This window comes from Hypomesus transpacificus, chromosome 25 (genome assembly GCF_021917145.1).
Source record: "Hypomesus transpacificus isolate Combined female chromosome 25, fHypTra1, whole genome shotgun sequence".
Classification (NCBI taxonomy): Eukaryota; Metazoa; Chordata; class Actinopteri; order Osmeriformes; family Osmeridae; genus Hypomesus; species Hypomesus transpacificus.
In genome coordinates, this window is record NC_061084.1 from 5955198 (window position 1) to 5975014 (window position 19817).

At 40.2% G+C, this 19817-nt stretch overlaps 2 protein-coding genes across 5 annotated transcripts in view; both read left to right on the forward strand.

The window, feature by feature from the left end:
- dock11 (dedicator of cytokinesis 11) overlaps window positions 1-11390 on the forward strand; it is a 51098-nt gene extending 39708 nt beyond the window's left edge. The window contains 11 exon segments of the mRNA XM_047048854.1: window positions 724-939; window positions 1464-1521; window positions 2496-2602; window positions 3029-3151; window positions 3779-3892; window positions 4821-4967; window positions 5117-5327; window positions 6166-6356; window positions 7536-7636; window positions 8074-8212; window positions 10174-11390. Of these exon segments, the coding sequence (XP_046904810.1) occupies window positions 724-939; window positions 1464-1521; window positions 2496-2602; window positions 3029-3151; window positions 3779-3892; window positions 4821-4967; window positions 5117-5327; window positions 6166-6356; window positions 7536-7636; window positions 8074-8212; window positions 10174-10263 (1497 nt within the window). The 3' untranslated portion in view covers window positions 10264-11390.
- Window positions 11391-11510: 120 nt separating this feature from the next.
- Window positions 11511-16397, forward strand: LOC124487162 (interleukin-13 receptor subunit alpha-2-like). 4 transcript variants are annotated; one of them, XM_047049270.1, is made up of 11 exons: window positions 11511-11591; window positions 11688-11804; window positions 12274-12401; window positions 12662-12812; window positions 13299-13404; window positions 13838-14034; window positions 14149-14291; window positions 14546-14669; window positions 14832-14955; window positions 15062-15143; window positions 15389-16397. In XM_047049270.1, the coding sequence occupies exons 2-11, from the start codon at window positions 11729-11731 to the stop codon at window positions 15458-15460; spliced, it is 1203 nt and encodes a 400-aa protein (XP_046905226.1). In that variant the 5' UTR covers window positions 11511-11591; window positions 11688-11728; the 3' UTR covers window positions 15461-16397. The 4 variants fall into 4 exon arrangements, 3 of the variants coding, with proteins under 3 accessions (XP_046905226.1, XP_046905229.1, XP_046905227.1); XM_047049271.1 differs by having other exon boundaries at window positions 11527-11804; window positions 14865-14955; XR_006958333.1 differs by lacking the exon at window positions 15389-16397 and having other exon boundaries at window positions 11526-11804; window positions 14546-14644.
- The last annotated feature ends 3420 nt before the right edge of the window (window positions 16398-19817 follow it).

Genomic DNA, 19817 nt, shown 5'->3' on the forward strand with positions numbered 1-19817 from the left:
TGTGAGATGGCCTGCGTTTGACGCAGTGGTGTCAAATGCCATGTTGACAACCTGGTCAGCGCAACACCAGTCCTGCAGCAACTTGCATGTCAACCGGGCAATGAACACTCCACATGCCTCATTGGTCTGCTTCTTATACGCCGGGACACCAAGCAGTTTCAGCCGCTCTGCATCTCCAACCACCAGACGCTCCTCCAACTGGCCTCCAACTTGCGAGGAAACTCACCTCACTTACCTGTCACTCACCTCAACCAGAAAGATGACCTCAGTTTTCTTGAGCTGTAGTATTGTTTATCTCAGATATCCATGGCTACCGTTGAGCACTGTTAACCACGTTATCCAACAAAAACAGATATGCGGTGGCACCCCTGAATGATCATGTCCTGGAAAGATATTTTGCATGTGTTGTTTCTACATATTTTGGAACACTTTTAGCACCCAGCCATATCAAAATTAAAGAATTGTGTTTTTCGATACACCCTATGTGGTGTCACACTGGGACTATACATCATTCTGCTGTTTGTTTATCTACTGCGGGAGTTCCCAGAGTGGGTTGTAAGATGTTATTTTAGTAGGGAGCAAGAACTTGCTCAAGACAATGCTTGTCTTGACCAACTGGTAATACTTTGGCTGGAGGATTTATTTGCCTAAAGTTTTCTTCTCTGTGTGTGCTTGCTTCTGTGTGTTTGTGTGTGTATGTGTCTGCGCGTGTTCCCACAACAGTCGACAGCATTCCCATCGGAAGTGAAGGGCCTGACCAAGCGCATCAGGACAGTGCTGATGGCCACGGCCCAGATGCGGGAGCACGAGAAGGACCCAGAGATGCTGCTGGACCTCCAGTACAGCCTGGCCCGGTCCTACGCCAGCACGCCCGAACTCAGACGCACCTGGCTGGACAGCATGGCCCGGGCACACATCAAAAATGGAGACCTCTCCGAGGTACGTCCTGCTTTATGTTCTTTCTCCGCCAGTTTCAGGAACACCTCGATGGTTTGGGTAATAGTTGGGAAAATCCATACGTGTTCATGTGTTGATTTTTACCAACCAAATTCCTTTCCATTGAAAGTATTATCATGTAGAAACGGTCTAATGTTTGGTTGGTCTATCCATGAACAAGTTTAATCATTACATTTATGTACTGTAACTAAAGTATAAACTCAGGGGATAGCGAAGACAAGAGGGAGATTTGTGTGTGTGTGTGCTTGCGTGTTTGTTTACATGTTATCAAGTATGGCCAGGTGTTCCTGTTTCTTTGTGTTAAGAAAAAGGAGAACTTACCCTCATGAAATGATGCAAGGCTCAATGAAGTAACAGTTTTAAAACGGCTGCATTTATATACCTACATAACATGCAGTGGTGTGGTAGTGCTCTGAAACAGCTACATTGAAAGAAAAAATCAAGATTTCATTGTAATTCAAGAATTATACTCACTCAGCTCTGGTTTCTCTGTCTTGTCTCAACAGGCTGCTATGTGCTACGTCCATGTGGCTGCCTTGGTGGCAGAGTACCTTAACAGAAAGAGTAAGACTTCCCGTGTTAATCCTACACTCTCACTTCCACTCACGGTTAGTCTAGACACTGTGGATCCACCAAGGAGTTAGAGAAGGGGATTGGAGGGGTTGGAGGGCTGGCAGGGTTAAGATATGTTTCTACCATAAGATCCCGTAACTTTTTGTTAGCAGAACTACTTTTCAAGGAGTTAGAAAGTTCCTTTCCCCAGATGACTAATCAAATTAGGCTGACGTATGCTCTGTATATATATATGTATATATATATATATAATATATATACTTATATATAATAATTTAATTGAATTGTGTTTCTTTGACACATTTGGTATTTTTTACACTTCTGTATTACTCTGCTTATTTTTCAACTTCAGTCAGAAGTGATTGTGCTATTTCCAAGAAGTCTTAAAAGCATGCAAATCATCCACATTGACAATCCACCACAATATTTCGCAATTCTCTCTACGTTCAAGCCAAGAAAAGATCATATCCTTTTCAACTGTGGCATTTGGTTACGCATCTTACAGTATTATTTGTAGAAATTTGCATAAACCGTTTGCACGGTAACAGGCAGTCCAAAGGTGTATGCCGTTGTTTTTACTGGCCCTTCAGTTGCATATACTGTACGTATACTCAAAACATGCACAATCAATCAAACACTCCATCCAGTAGAGTAAAAAAAAATTGTAGAGCTCTCCATGGCAACTTTTCTATTCCATTTCAACTATGCAAATTCCCGACAGACTAACTGACTGACCAAGCCTCACAGAAAGGGAAGTTCTATTACAGTAAACCATACATCTTTCTTAAACACAGTGTAAAAAGAAAAGCAGACATCGTCACACATCAACTCCCATCCTCGTCGTGGAGTCTGTATAACTGTGTGGTTCTTGAGAAGAAAAAAAAATAATTTCAAGTCAACAAAGTCTGTTTGGCACCATGGATCCTTTGTGGGACTCTACAAGTGTGCGTGTGTGTTTTCTCCAGAGCTTTTCCCCAGCGGCTTGGCAGCCTTCAAAAGGATCACCCTGAACATAGAGGAAGAGGCGGCCATGAAGGAAGACACAGGGATGCAGGATGTCTACTACTCTGAAGTGAGTGCAGGGGCGTCCCTAACACCAGGGACAGAAGAAAGGATTCCCAGGTCTCCTGGCTTGGCAAGGGCCCACCAGTGTGCATTTACTGCTAGTAAACAGTGTTAAGTTGAATGCAACGTCTGAGGATTCCTTGAAATGCCTCCTGGTGTGTGGCCCAGAGGTTTTTTTTTACAAGTTCAGAAACCGTCAGAAATGATCTTTTTAAACTAGTTTATTATTAAAAAACCATTTGGTGTCAAAACTTGATTCATTCGTTCTCGTTCAAAGTCAGTGCTGCAGGTCCATGACGTCATCATAGAGTTGACCTCAGGTCGTTTAGGAAAGGAGAACCTCCAGGATAACTTGTTTACATTTACATTGTTTTGGTGTTGTCACACGCTGATTGATGGTACATTGATCCCATGTGTGTTTGTTGGCATTCAGGAGGTGTTAGTGGAACGCCTGGAGCTGTGTGTGGAGGGATTGTGGAAGGCTGAGCGATATGAACTCATCACACACATTGCCAAGCTCCTCATCCCCGTGTATGAGAAACGCCACGAGTTTGAGGTGCGTAGCCTGAAAAACCTCAAACGACAGCACGGTGACAGGAAAGTGGGTGGATATCTGGTTGAAACAAGGGAGTCTACATGACACGTGCTTATGTATGACTGGTCTAGGCCTGTAGAGCTTCTGTGTCCATCACAAACACAACTACACACACAAACTCACACGCACGCACAGATACAGCCGGAGGTATACACAGATACACACAGATTTTCCTTTTAAGTGTTTATAATGCTTCAAAAAAAACCAGCCCGTGGTTTATGGAATACGTTCTCTGGTGTAAATACTGCTGTGAGAAGTTTACTCTACCATATTTCACTCTGCACTAGTCTGTTTTTATATTTAGCTCTTTTGGCTACGTGTTGCAAGCCTCTGTGTTGGATCTGCCAGCAAATCGGCTCAATCAGAGGAGAGGTCAAACATATTTCCTTTAGTGCACAGGGTCCTCTCAACTGCATCCAACAGCGCTGTCACAATCATAGGATGTTATTAATTCTGACCATTTGAATATAGCTTCATGGAAGCTTGCTCACAAACACGTCATACACGCTTCCCAGCAGCGTGTGTTGTGTTTTCATGCCAACAATCCTCAGCACTAACAGGGCAACGCCATGTTCCGTTTCGATGCAGAAGCTGAGTGGACTGTACGACACGCTGCACCGGGCCTACAACAAGATCCTGGAGGTGATGCACTCAGGTAGAAGACTCCTGGGGACCTACTTCCGAGTAGCCTTCTACGGACAGGTGGGGAGATCGAGGATGCAACACACACCCCGCTCACACACACTTCCGGAATTGGAAGACCTAGAATAACTTAAAAGAATGGCAGCTCAGGTAAATATCACACGAGACTTTGCACTCTCGGGTTGTGTGGAGGGCAGAGTCTGACGCGCCTTGATCTGTGGAAAAGTATCATATGCTATAGTCAAAATAATAATTAATTAATTGATAGGTCACGCATACTCCTTTCATTAGAATGTTACCCACCTGGGGTTAGCGAGGGTTGACTAGATTAAATAGAGACACAGGTCCTTTTGCATTCTCTAAAACAGATCCTGCTTTCTTCCCTGGAGAAAAAAAAAAGGATCTGATATGACAATATTAGTCACAGCTGTGTAAGTTAATATTTGCCATCACATGTAGTACACAGTGACATTCAATCAGATGGCATGTCAAGGAGGCATTTTAGAGTAGTCAAACAGAACCGGAAATTACAAGAAGGAAGTGCAGACCACACCACCACAAATATCAAGATTGAGATGATTCTCACTTCTTTCTTGACTATTATTATTCTTAATATCAAAAAGGTATATCAAAGGCCATACATTTATGTCAATTTGAGACCTATGTATTTTAAAAAACACATTTAAAAGCCTAATCAAAAGTATTTGCATCCAGTACAATGCAAAAATGGAGATCTACGTATCAGCTGAAGAGGAGGTTAGGAGGACAATTCACTCGCATGAACAGTCACAATTTCACTCACATGAATAAAATCTCTTTAACTGGCCATTTCAATGAACCAAGGATTTGACCAATGGAAACAGCCATTTTCATTTGGCATCTAGGAACATTGTTGCAGCTGCACCCACTGCATCTGCTGTTGATATTCACAGTTGTACCGCTCCCGTTGTCCGGCCCTCAGTACCAGTTAGCCCTGTTTTGTCTACAGGGCTTCTTTGAAGAGGAGGATGGAATAGAGTACGTGTACAAGGAGCCAAAGCTCACAGGGCTGTCCGAAATCTCCCAACGTCTCCTTGCGCTCTACGGAGATAAGTTTGGAGCCGAAAACCTTAAAATCATACAGGACTCCAACAAGGTAACTCGGATTCCAGAAAATGCTGTGAGAACGGTCAAACACATGTATGTTTCTTGGACTCTTAGTGGATATCAAATCCAGTTCAGTTCAATATGAACATTTATGAGCTACAAAGTACCTATCAGTTCCGATTTTTCACTTCCCACTAGGTCAACCCCAAAGACCTAGATCCCAAGTTTGCCTACGTCCAGGTCACCTTTGTCAAGCCCTACTTCGAGGAGAAAGAGGCTCCAGAGAAGAAGACAGACTTTGAGAAGTGCCACAACATCATCCAATTTGTGTTTGAGACGCCGTACACGCTGAGCGGAAAGAAACACGGAGGAGTGGAGGAGCAGTGCAAGAGGAGGACTGTGCTCAAAAGTAACCATTTCTTCTCACGTTGTTTTTTGCTTAACTGCTTTTCACAAAAGTTTTTTTTTTACTCCACTCCTTAGAAATACTTCACTACTGTATTACCAGAGACCAAAATATATAGGTTCATGTTTTTTTTTAATTTTTTATGTTTACCTATTGAAAAATTGCTTGTTTGTCTTTCTGATAAGGACTTCCCCCTTAGATAGCAGTTGGTAGTTACCCCTGGTGACAGCAGGGTGACAACAGACTGAGCTGGGCTGTTCTTCCTCACTGCACTCCATCTAAGAACCAAACCACTTACCTAGTCACATAAAACAAATTCTGCTAACTGTAGCCTGATTACACTATCTACAACACAAATGACATCCTCGAGCCAAGTCTCGATCTCTCGCTTGTATTGAATTTGCCAAGACGGTCATCTGATAACAATTCTGTTTTTAAAACGCGATAACAGTAACAGTAACCCTAAAACGAGTGATTTGCAACAATGGAGTAGGTTAAGTATGTTAACATATCTAGAACTCACAAAGTTATCATGAAGAAAATGTAATCATTTAGCGGACACTTTTATTCAAAAGGACATACGGAAAGTGCACGCGGAAAGGTCAACAGAAAATCTTAGGACTAAAGTACAGAACCGTCTACACAACTAACCAAAATATGTGATTCAACCATAAAAAAACCTTAATCAAAACATAGACCAAGGGGCATCTAAGTCAGGGAAGCCACAGTGAGAACAAGGCCTGGTTGTTTTGTTGCCAATAAGCAAAACAGTTGGCAAACACCTACCCAAATGAGCCGTGCCAGATATGCACCCATGCACTGCCTTCTCTGCTCTCCCTAGCGGCCAACACGTTCCCCTATGTGAAGAAGCGTGTGGAGGTGGTGGGGGAGAGACATGTGGAGCTGAAGCCGGTGGACGTTGCCATAGACGAGATGAGGGCTCGCACGGCCGAGCTCCACAAGCTGTGCTCCAGCCAGGAGGTGGACATGATCCAGCTGCAGCTCAAACTGCAGGGCTGTGTCTCTGTGCAGGTAGGCCCACAGTGTACAGTTATATACAGTGACAGGTCATAGGTATATACAATTAGTTATATACAGTTACAGGTCATGCAGTTATATACAGTTACAGCTCATGCAGTTATATACAGTAACAGGTCATAGTTATATACAATTAGTTATATACAGTTACAGGTCATGCAGTTATATACAGTTACAGTTATAAACAGTTACAGGTCATGCAGTTATATACAGTGACAGGTCATAGTTATATACAGTTACAGGTATATACAGCTACAGGTCATAGTTATAAACAGTTACAGTCATATACAGTTACAAGTCATACAGGTGTATACAGTTACAAGCCATACAGGTACACTATATTGCCAAAAGTATTCGCTCGTCTGCCTTCACACGCATATGAACGTGAGTGACATCCCATTCTTAAACCATAAGATTTAATATGGTGTCGGCCCAGCCTTTGTAGCTATAACAGCTTCAACTCTTCCAGAAGTGCATTTGTGAGGTCAGACACTGATGTTGGATGAGAGGGCCAGGCTCTCAGTCTCCGCTCTAATTCATCCCAAAGGTGTTCTATTGGGTTAAGGTCAGGACTCTGTGCAGGCCAGTCAAGTTCTTCCACACCAAACTCGCTCATACATGTCTTTATGTATATACAGTACAGGTCACACAGTTACAGGTCATACAGTTTTATACAGTTACAGGTCATACAGTAATATACAGTTACAGGTCATACAGTTTTATACAGTTACAGGTCATACAGTTATATACAGTTACAGGTACATACAGTTACAAGTCATACCAAGTAACAATATGCCTGATCTAGCCTGCAGCTTGTCAACTTCTCGTTTCAAAAGGCCGCACTATAGGAGAACCAAGCTAACCACTGCTGTCCCTTATCAAACTTCCAGGCAGTGTCTCAAGTAGATAGGATGTTGTGTAAATACACACACTTTCAATTCTTGTCGGTATCATAGAGTTACTCAATAAAGTTTACTCATATACTGTGGCAACCCTACAGCTAACAGCTGGACTGTGTAACTTGACATAACATAATAATCCCATGGAAACTATTTTTACCATGATTTTTATTCACTTTTATAAATGGAAAGACAAAAGAACAAAGTGTGTGCAGATCTTCCTTTTAGTTTTGTTTGTTTATTGTTGTTCTCATAACCTTGGTTTGGCCCCCAGGTGAACGCTGGGCCCATGGCTTATGCCAGAGCCTTTCTGGATGATTCCAAATCCAACCTGTCCAACACCAAGAAAGCGAAAGAGCTCAAGGAAATATTTCGGTGGGTGCAAGATGGGCATGGCCCAAGAAAGGCTGTGGTTGTTCTTGGCTAAACATGCCAGCTGCAGATTTAAAGGGAATACTGTAATTGAATGTGTCCTTGTGACTTGCTCTTAATACAACCATACGTTTTACCATCCAACCCTGTCACACCAACCCTTTATTTTGTTATTCTTTTTTTATTATAAAACAAACCCTTTGTTATGTTCTTAGATTGTTTAGTTCTTAGGAATAGTTAAACTTTTATACATTTACTTAATTGAAGATTTGTATGTTTAGTGTTTTGCACCTCCCTGCCACAGTAAATTCCGTGTTTGTATAACATGCATGGCGAATAAACCAAATTCTGATTCAGATTCTTTTTAACTTTAACGTATTATTGTATGTGTGTGTGTGTGTATTTGTGTGTGTGTGTGTGTGTGTGTGTGTGTGCTGTAGGCGGTTTGTCCAGGCCTGCAGCATGGCACTGGACATCAACGAGCGTCTTATCAAGGAGGACCAATTTGAGTACCACGAAGGTCTGAAAACCAACTTCAAGGATATGGTCAAGGAGCTGTCTGATATCATCCATGAACAGGTACTATACCACCATCCACACGCACGCACGCACACTTTCACTCTTTCTTTCTCTCCCTTACTTTCTCTCATACCTGCATCACTGGCATCTCGGTTTCTAAACAAAGGCTTAAACACACAGGGGTTTGTTTTTCCTGAACTTTGGACTTTAATTCCATGCTTTTTTTATATGTAGATTTTTTTTTCAGCTATGTAATCAGGCACTTGCGTTATCTCAGGCTTCCAAAAATATATATACATTCCTGCTACGTCATAGTCCATATCCACCCATCCCAGGTAGATCCCAGAAAGGGAAGAGGACCCAGACGCAGAGTAAACGGTCTTGTGTTTTATTCCACACAAAAGACAAGGCAAAATCGTTATCAAACAGAAACAGGTCGGTAATCCATAAAGCAGAAATAATCCAACTGGTTAGGCACAATATCATGTTTAAGAAACAGGGTAAAGGCCTATAACACTATTTAAATCAATCCGAATATATATGCTCAGTACGTCACTAACACCAACAATACCTCACAATGAAACAAAGGAAGGGCCTGACTTAAATAGGCACGCTAAGAATGAACAGGTGAAATCCATACAACCAAATGACAGCCAGAACAACACGGGACATAGAAACGTAATATTAGACAGTGAAAATCCAGAACTCAAACCTGAAGCTAAACAAAACCAAAAGAAAGAGGACAAACAAAAAAGGAACATAATAAAAGAACCCTCACATCCATCACATTCTCGTAGGGTGCAAACTATACTCCCACTAGTTGGAACTGGGTATTTTTCTTCATGAGATCATGTAGAAATAACAAATCAAAGATTTTATTGATCAAGGGCTTTCATTTTCATTTGACTTTGTAATACACTTTGATTCGTTTTTCTCGTCCACTGTAATACAGTTGAGTGAAGCAAACTGAATGCATTTGGACAAAGTGAGCTAAACGTCCAAGCGGAGACTACCAGGATGGGGTTAGGTTATAAACAGGTCCTTCCATATACAGGGAAATGGGAGCCAGTGGTTCTCTATTTGACATTGAGGATTAATGACCGGAACTAGGGAAGAAGCCCTGTGACAGCCTTGCAGCCCTGCACAATTGTTTTACTATAAAGAAGTTTCTAGAATAAAACAGAATTTACAGTATTTGTGGGTTAATTGAGTACGGCTTTAAAAAGGCAGGTATTTAGAGATTGTTTCATTGATATTTGAGAAATCGAGAAGTTACTTTCCTTGTGGTGAGAAGCTGTCTTGGGAGTGGCATTGTTGTGTTGCAACCTTTTTCATAGAGGAACTTCTGCTAAATGGGTCAGAGAGCTGTCAGGGCAAGAACCGACTTGCTGTACAGTTGCACAAGAACACACACACACAATACATATGCTTGATTTCGAAAACGATACACATGGCGTAGTATAGTGAGTCACTGGATTGGTTTGCAGTAAATGATGGTTTTCTCAAAGATGTGTTTAGACCAGACCTGCCTGTCGTAGAGACGTGTTATAATCTTGTCAAAAATGCTTTTTGGTCTCAGTGCAGTCATCTGTCTTTCTAACTTTTCTTCTTCTTGTCTTTGCTACCCTTCAGCTTTAAGAAAGCCAGGTAATATGTTTATGGTTTTACATGTCAGTTACATATGTAAACTGCCATCTGTGATTATAGACCCCACCTGTGAAATGTGCTGATTGGCCGTGGGGTGCGTCAGTTTACAACACAACTCATAAAGATCGCACTGGTCCATGGTTGATGGGTTCAACTATTTTATTATATGGTGTCACCACAAAAAAAAGGTTGCAAAAAAGTCTGAATTTCATTGACATGAACTAAAGCTCACGTTTAATTCTTGTCACATGTTGGAAACACATGTTATTATTATCATTATTTTATTCATTAATTGTTATTGTTGAGACCTGGTGCTAGCTTAACATATTACATATTACAACATGAATTGTTTTAATAATAAAACAAATCCCCAGATCTACCAGGAGGACATGATGCGCTCCCTGCTTCAGAACTCCATGCATGTGTTTCGTGCCATCAGTGGAACTTCAACAGACCTTGGCTAGTTCTCTCCAGTCCTTCTGTGCCATCATCTTGCCTTAAAACAGAATCTCCTTGGTCTCTTTGTCTTCTACAGACCTTCCAGAGTTACTGTATGTGTTTTAGGAATGGCACCTTTGAGTTGGACATGGACAACACTTTGACCTTGCTGGCACCTCTTTCTTATGCCTAGTTACCTAGTTATGTCCAACAAAATATAATGGGTTTGAAATAAAGAGCAGTATTGGGATATCTCTGTCTAGATTGTGGAGTGGAATGTATGAGAGCAAAGTGACACTGTACATACAAATGTAAGCATATCAACCTGATGTAATGAGTCACATCTATAAGATGACTTTGCACTATCCTGGGAATGGTATGTTTTAGTTTTAGTGGCCAGGATACTTGGTCTTATTGTACCTTTGACAGAACTCTATGCAGACAACAGTACTCACTACCTCTGTGTTTTCCAGTGTCAACCAGACCTCAGGCTGTAAGCTACAGAAAACTCTTGTTTGCCTTACATGCTAGTTCTGTATGTTTGAAGACAGCGAGGTCTGTGTATGGATGCATCATTTGCCAATTACTCTGAGTGAAACTAAGAACGTGGCTTTGCTGTTGTCTGTGTAATAAAGCCTATGGGATGGTGTCATTTCACCATGAGCTTATTTTATGACTGAACTGATTGTGGACTGTACACACAATATCATTTTGGGGATCATAGATATGCCGTGCAGTTGCTTACAGCTTACTGAGGTTTTAAGGAGCCCTTCTGTCTCCCATGGTATTTTGTGCCTCAGTGCCTCATCCTCAAACAGTCTCTTGTATTTCGTTACAATATCTAGAACTCAGTAAAGTGCTGTTTGTCCAGTATTTCACAAGTGCTACACTGAAATGAACAGATAGATGATAATATGCAAATGTATATAATATATTGTTATGCTGTAAATGAATACACTTTATCTGTGTGTGTATGTGAGTATTTATATTTGTATGATCTTGGGCAAATAACAGGTCCAAAATGTGGTTTAGTAAGATAAATGTTAATTGTGTTTTTTATTTGAATTTTTAATTGCATTGTGAGTACAGCTGCTTATCAATCATACTTTGTAAAATCGTTGATAATAAAAATAAAATCATCATATGGACTGAATACTTTCTTGAAATGTATTAAACTTATCAATATTCGGACATGACAAGCGTTCTAGGAACGAATGTGTAAATTTCAATGTTCTCTGTTATCTCAGTTTTCTCTTTAGTGGTTCAACTAACTCCTCCCTCCCAGTTTATTCACACACTGATCTTGTTCTGACACTTTCACTAGTCTGCCACTCGTTTGCCTGGGTTTGTCAAGGTTGGTTTTGTTTAATTATCGACAAAGAAGTTGGCTACCGGGTTTTTTGTGCCAGATAATTCAGTTGGCTAAATCGTTGACTTTTGTGACTTTAAGGAATTCTGAAGGACATTAAGGCGTTTAGGGAACGCAGGAACATGCTTTTCCAGTACTTTGGAATTATTGCGATTCTATTATGTTTCACTTTAGTTTCGGAATCTGGAACAGACAAAGGTAAAACTTAAATTTAAAATATGTCACTGTAAATAAAATGTGTCCTCAAATTGAATGTACTTGCTTAGATTTTCCATGAAACCAGGAATCCAAACCAGGAATTTCCTGTTTTCCGGGTATCAGCGTCAGACAAACGTCAACCAATTGTAGCAATTGTTAATATCAGTTTAGTCATAAATGTATTTCTTCGTTGGCCTATCCGTTTTTAGGGAACCGAATGTTAAACAAGAGATTGATGTTTAATTTCAGTAAACTTAGTTCATTCAACTTTGTTGCCTTATGAGTAGTGGGACAGTAACTTTCCATTTGAGTCATTTTTAACCACATTGACATAGGCAAAGGCTCAGGAATAAGATCAGTAATCTTAAATTGTTGTCCATCAATACTCGTTCCTAATTTCATGCAACTTAATCAGATTTCATTTCAGTTGGTTAAATTGTAAACCTAAAAGTTCTTGCGACTCCCATAGTTCCGCTCCCTGCACCGAGCCACCTGTCAATTAACTGGCGAGATAAGTTCTGTCTGACGCTGTCATGGCAGGCGCCTCAGGAAGACTTGGGCGATTGCAAAGTGACCTATGTTATACAAAATGACGAGGTGAGACGAATAGCTGTATTTGTGTAGGCTGTATTACTATAACAGCTAAAGCTTAGTGAACAACCGAATGGGCTCGTGTTTTGAATTGATATTAATAACCCCCACTTGGAATCAGAAAGTAAAATAAATATAAACCAATGTATTCTTTTATATAGTTAAACACATGTAGTCATTTTGTTTTATGGAATATTGTATACAGTTGGTGGTTTCTTGTAAGAAGACATGTTCTGTTTGAATTACAAGTTGTCTTTCTTTTAAAGTTAAAAAACTCTATTAAACGACCAAAACGAGAGTATAAAGTCTGCCATTTCACCGAGAAGACGGTGAAGTACACTGTGCAGACCGAGCCCATTGAATGTGGAGACAGAAACCTGAGTGAACCTGTGACCCAAATTATCCCTCAACACACAGGTAGGCTACTTAATAACAGTACATCAACCTCTTAACAGAAAGGAACTGGACTGTAATGGAACAATTACAAATAATTGGTCACATTGTTATTTTGATGCCCAGTAAATTCACTGATTTAAAGATGAGTAGCAGAATAGAATAGAGTAGAATAGTACTAAACAGTATTTCAAAAAGGTACTTAAGTTACAAATAAAACATACCTGTTTTATTACAATGATTGGCCACCTTATAAAACACATTCAAACACTAGCTAACACTTTAAATTGTAAAACTAGTACATTTTAGGGCACACTACCTTTACATGGTGAAATGAAAACAATGCACTAATAAGCGATAAACATATTTATAAAATTCAACTGGCATGCAAATTGCATCGCCATACAGACAATGCTATGTAAAAGTAAATAAGTAGAAGAATTGTGGACAGTGGAAATTGCTTTTATTGATAGGTGGATCTCCAAGGTCTTTTATTTGTTTTCTCCCAAGTTCTACAGCATATTAAGGACTTCAACTGTTACCTCTACTCGACAAAGGACATGAACTGTTCCTGGCTGACATCCAATCATGTTTCAGACCTCCAACTCTTCTATAGGTGGGAACTAAACTTCAATGGAAGTTCAGGCAGGACACAGAATGTTATTTTTATTTTTTATAATAATATTTGGTCTAAATGATTACTTATCTTGTGATCAAGTAAATTATGTAACAAACGTTTGTTGTGATAGTGAGGCTATTTTCACGTTGTCACATATCCTGGCTACGGTCACTTCTATTTATAGTGTATCTCATGATCACAACACAAAACAACTTTTGTTATGTTGTGATCCAGAGGTAAATACATTTACAAGAACTAGGCACTTTTATTCATGGCCTCTCGGATTACCATAAGAATGCAATAGTTTATTTTCATATCAAGTTCATGTACAAGCTCACACACACAGCAAATGTCTTCAAATGCATATTCTATAACTGATGGGTCAATTTGGAAATGTTTGTAATCTATTTTGATTCTTCTTTTTGATCAGGGGAGACATGTCCATGGATGCCCATTTAGCAGCATGTACAGAGTATATGTACAGAAATGGTGTGAAAACAGGATGTCACCTACATGACAATCAAGATTTTGTGTCACGAACTTTGAATGACGTATATTTCTTGCTCAATGGTACATTCGATGGCTCACCTTTTCAGAATACCTTCAAGAGGACTCCCAGCAACCTTGGTAGTTACAACACCAAATGTCTTCCCTTTCCAGTCTACATAATGTTTTTTTGAACTGAACACATGGCATAAACCATACTCTTAAACATATCATTTTTGAACTGACTCTCCTCAGTCAAGCCACCACCCCCCAAACTCAACATAAAACAAGAGGGTAAAAAGCTTGTCCTTGAGTGGGAACCACCAGACATATTTGAGCCTCACTGCTGGGAGTACAGATTGAATTACAGCAAATGTGGGGAGACTTCATCTGTCACGGTAAGACATGGTAGAATAGTGTGGACGTTTTTAGAGGCCCTATGCTATACAGTAGTGGTAAGAGATCAAGAGTGGAGTTGGAGTTGAGTCAGACTGTTATCAAGAAGTGTGCCATTAAAAGTGTTTATTTATGCAAGATATTAATGGAATGTGTTCTCAGTAACTATTTTATTTAGAAATGAATTAAAAATTATCAAAATGTAAACATGCATTTCAAACAAAAATGATTTTTTATACATTTAACTTCTTTACAGAGTCAAACAAATTCAGCCAGCATATCATATGACTCAGTGTGCCAGTACAAGATCCAACTTGAGACTATATTTAAATCCACGTGTGGGGAAGGCAGCATCGTAAGAGGCCCTTTCGAAGTTTATGGTATTTTCACTCGGATTTTCATTGTAATCAAATGTATAATGTATTTATTTGAAACACCTTTCAAACCAGTATTGAAGGTGAGTTTGCTAAGATACTATAGAAAATTGTCCTAGTTTGATCACAATGTTTTGACTTTTGACTTCTGCTTCTTCTACTTTTAAGGCCCAGCTACTGTTGTTCATTTGTTCTCTTCAGGTCAGGATAATCATAAAATGATAGTGGTGGCCATCATTGTTCCAATCATCATCTTTGTTTCTGTCATCATTGCGCTTGTGTGTTTAAGGAGGTAAGTGGAAATGTTAGGCTTCATTGTTTATATATGGTATATGTAAATAACAGGTGTAGATACATATCAGACTTAATAAGTGAATGTGGTTTCGATTCCTTTTCAGGCATAAAACCATTATTTTCCCTGAAATTCCCAAACCTCAGCTAATATTTAAGGACATAATGAATAACAATAAGGAGCCAAAGGTAAAAAAAAAAAAAAACAGGGCTCAAACCTTTGTTTACAATAAATGACTAAATGTAAATGTCAGAAAGATTCAACGTGTATTTATTAATTCATGTTTAACACTTACTGTATGCTGTATCTACCTATTGTATCTGTTTAACTCTCTCTGTCCCTCTCTCTACCTCCCTCTGTCTCTCTGTCACACATACACAAACGTAGACACTACTTCTTTGACAAACCCACTGTCTTTCCTGTTCTGTTCCAGAACCCCATAGAGAAGCTGTATGTTCCAATACCAGAGGAGGTGTATATTCCAGTGCCAGAGAACGTGAAATGAAATCCACCTAGAGGCCAACCCTCAACCTACCCAGCCAGACTAGGCACACAAACCTTACATGTATGGTTTGCTTGGTCTGAGAGAACAGTCAGACATCAGACAATGCCGGGATTCTAATTTGACAACTCATCGTGAAAGGCAGCGTTCGAGGATTGTGGTGATGCCAGTCTCACTCAGCAAGGCATTAAATTATGGCACTGATCTGACATGGTGACCACCATGAAATACTCAATTACTGTGTTACATCCTGGAATAACCCAACCTCAGCGACGACGGGGATACTTGTGGGATCCACCTTAAAAGTAGGGAATGAAATTTATTTAGTAAGTATTACTATTGCCGGATAATGCCGGTGTTCCTCTCAGGGCTTGTTGCTGTAGGAGATGGCAGCTTTCAGACAACAACAAGTGTGCCGTATTCTTGTGTGTAGATCATATGAAGGGCTTGTTGAGAGTGAGGGTAGAAATTGACCCAATGGCTTCTCTCCCAGTGAATGTGTGGAAGGTAAACGTACAACAGTGTCCAGCTGGTAACACAGTATGAACCACTCAAGAAGGCTCATGTTGCCAATCTGAAGAACAACTAAGAGATGATTTTGGCAACAGAGACCCTGAATGCTACTTCGCCTATTTGGACATTGTAACAGTCTCAACACTTGATGACTACAACTCTTTCTTTGCTACTGCTGTCCTTTATTTTGTACACTTTTTGTATTAGTTGCCTGGTCCTGCGACTTATAGTCAGGTGCGACTTATATCAAAATAGATATAATTTAACATGCTTTTAAATGTTAATTCATACTGACTGACTGATACTCCGGGAGACTTGGGATGTCTGTGTTAATTTAGGCTATTCAGCCTCCTAGGTATGTTCTTTAGGCTATTGTGTCAAAGGCGTAACCACGCATTCTTTGGGGGGGGGGGGGGGTCTCCCCCAATATCAGAAATTATGTCAAATATATGTTCTCCTTTTGTGAACCCTGTCAATGGATCGGTCTTTTGTTATGTAAGGGATAATATTCATTTTCAATTGTAGTTGTTCTGAAGGATTAAGTAAGGGATAATGTATAGAACGCTGGTCATTATCGGGAAAATAAGCCCCGACAGGGCGAACAGTAGCTTTCTTCTGAAGGGGCTTATTTTCCCAATAATGACAACGGGGTTCTATACATTATCCCGCTTATTACACGGCTACTTGCAATTACTTAACACAGTGTGTCTTTTTACAATTTATTTGTTACCATTCGTAGCAAGGCCGTACCCATGGAATCAACATTGGGGGGGACGATTTTTGTTGTTGTTGATAATTTCGGACAGCGTGCATGGTTGCCTGTCGTATCGTAGCACATTTATATTTTTATATCAATATATTGGGGGGGGACATTTGACCAGATTTGAATATTGGGGGGGATGTGTGTGTCCCCCCCAATATGTATTATGATTACGGCCTTGATTCGTAGTGTTGACCAGCAGAGAAATAGTTCGCCAAAGACGTTGAACTTCATAGATTGAACATTCTTTAGGCTTCAAATCAGCTGACGTCGCTAAGCAACGGAGTACACTGGGGTTGAAAAGTTACCGGACAACTTGCGGAGTGCTACAAAAGACGTGAATCGGAAACAAAAAGGCCACTTTCCTTGACAGCTGTCTGTCATACATAGCAACGGTCTGTTATCAGAAAATAATTGACCGCAGAACGTTGGGAAGCCCCATTCAAGTGAATGGAGCTTTCTACTGTAGGTGTATAAACACCTAGGAATAAGCGGGATAATGTATAATTTGATGCTGGTAGTTCATGAAAAAAGGCACATCCTTAGTTTTTTCATTCAATATTTTGCATAATAATACACAAATGTATTCATTGTTATCCAGTGAAATTTGGGATTTATTACAGGCATGCAAACTCCTCACCTTTAGGTCAGACTTAAGTAGTTCAACACAATTATCCTGTCTGTTCAATTGTTTTTTATGATGTATGCTATACAAAAAAAAAATCTAACTTTGCTCTCAAAGTGCACCAGATTCATGCGTTTAACTCTAAAATGTAATACATTTTCTTCCGGGGTTTGCATGCCTGTTATCAGCAAGGGGGTTTAGCACTTTTCAAAGGCACTGTATTCATGTTACATTTTCATTGGGAGCTGAGCACCCCTAAAGGTCTGATCCTAGAATCGCCCCTGCTGGACACCTATTCAGCCTGTTGTTCTGTGTGCTATTGTGTAGTTGAATAACTTGCCTTTCCAGATTAAATGTCTGTTCTTGGTCCTGGATTTTGTGAAATACATTTCTAAATAAATGCTATTCATTGTCCAGTGTGATTTACTAGCCTATATGTATTTTTTTCCTCTTCATTATGCATTTTTTGACTGATGCGATTTATAGTCCGAAAAATACGGTATATGTTTTAGGCCTATTTGTTTTGTAGGAAGCTGGAAAGTGTTTTCTGGCATAGCCTATACATTTGAATTTGTGAATTGTTGTTATTTTGTTATCATTTCTGTTGACACTGTCACGGTGTGTTTAGGAGAGATGAAATCAAGAAAGAGACGATCGGCAGAAACACAGACTTTGCTAGACTTGGAAAAAACGTACTAAAGCACCAGCTAGTTTACACTTACGGTTAGACATTTAACGTTAACCGACAGAAACTATTATCATCATCATTTATACAAGTAGCCTATAGAAAAATAATAATCAGTCAACATGGGCTAATTTGTTTTTAAACATTTATTCTGACTTGCTACTAATCCAAACTCCTGCTGTCCTTGATGAACCACTGATGAGTGAGTAACGTTACGGGAGGGAGGGAGGGAGGTGATATCTGCGCTCGGATACACATTATGGTTAGATTGATTGAGGTCCACTGTGCACTGTGCACGTTAAAAATAGACAGCAAATAATCATAGACTTAGTCATAGAATATTAATAGACTTACTGTAGGCTAAAACAAAGTTCTGTGTTCCCTGTTCTTGAGCTGGTAAAGTAGCCAAACTCCAGTATTTCCTTCCCAAAGGATTCAAACTGGTCTTGACTCCAAGCCAGTCATGTCCCAGACCTTCTGCTCAATTACTGGTGAGAACTGCTTGACTTCCTGGCCATAGTTGCATGCCAAACGTTGAGGTTTTTTTGTAGGCAGATCAGTGTGTAATGGCTGCCAGTTAAAATAGGATCCAAGTGCAGGCTTAATCAATAGGAGGAGTCAGGTAGGCTGAGCGGTTAGGGAATCGGGCCGGTAATCAGAAGGTTGCTGGTTCGATTTCCCGGCTGTGAAAAATGATAATGTGTCCTTGGGCAAGGCACTTCACCCTACTTGCCTCGGGAGAATGTCCCTGTACTTATTGTAAGTCGCTCTGGATCAGACCGTCTGCTAAAATGATTAAATGTAAATGTAGGAGGCATAATCAGGCAGGCAGGCTCGATGATGGACAGAGCAACAGAGAATGATCCAAAAGGGGTAGTCAGGTCCACTGGCGAACTCAAACTATCTGAGGGGCAGCGACAAAAAATGTTTAAAGGGCACCAGCTGCATATGGTGGGGCACAGGGATGTTGACACAACGCTCTACTGGGGCACAGGCCCCTCATTAGAGCACCTTAGCACTTTTTTCCCCTTGCTTGTGTTCCAGAGCTAGCAAAGGCTCGTTAACTTTAGGAACACTATAGAGGTACACTTTCAACAATGATATAGCCTACATGAGTGTATTCGTCGTTTATTATTCCCTCAATGTTAACATCTACCTTACAGGAGTAGCCTGCCAAAAAGCCAGTCATTAAATCTCTTCTCACAGTCTGGCTTCGACGCTCACCTGACCACTGTCAGTTGACAGGCTGGTGGGCTACACCAATCAAGAGTAACGCTGATCATGAGTTAACCAATTGTGGGTCAGAAAATGTTAAAAGAATGAAAAGATATGTTTTGACTTGCAATTATTGTTGGGGACAATTGACAATTACATTTTTCCTAACATTAGTGGGGACATGTCCCTACCGTCCCACCCAGTGGTGGTCCTAGCACATTTGGCGCCCCGGGCGAGTTTTTCCACTTAAACCCCCCTCCTGGTCTGTGGCATACGGAATTGTCTGCTTGCTAGCTTACGGACGTTCATTTTTCTTGAATGGAGACTATGCCATAGTTGCAGTCGAAGCTATGCTAGTTAGTACCTGCAAACTTGTAAAATGATTTGTTAAGGATTTGGTATAACAGTGTCCCCACCAATGTTCAAACCAAACCTATGCCCTTGATGTCAATTATAAAAAATATTTTCATGAGCAATCTCTATGTATGTGAACTTGATTTGTAACAGCTAATTCTGTTCCAGGTGAAGCAGTGAACTAAATTGCTGGAGGAGTCCAACCAGG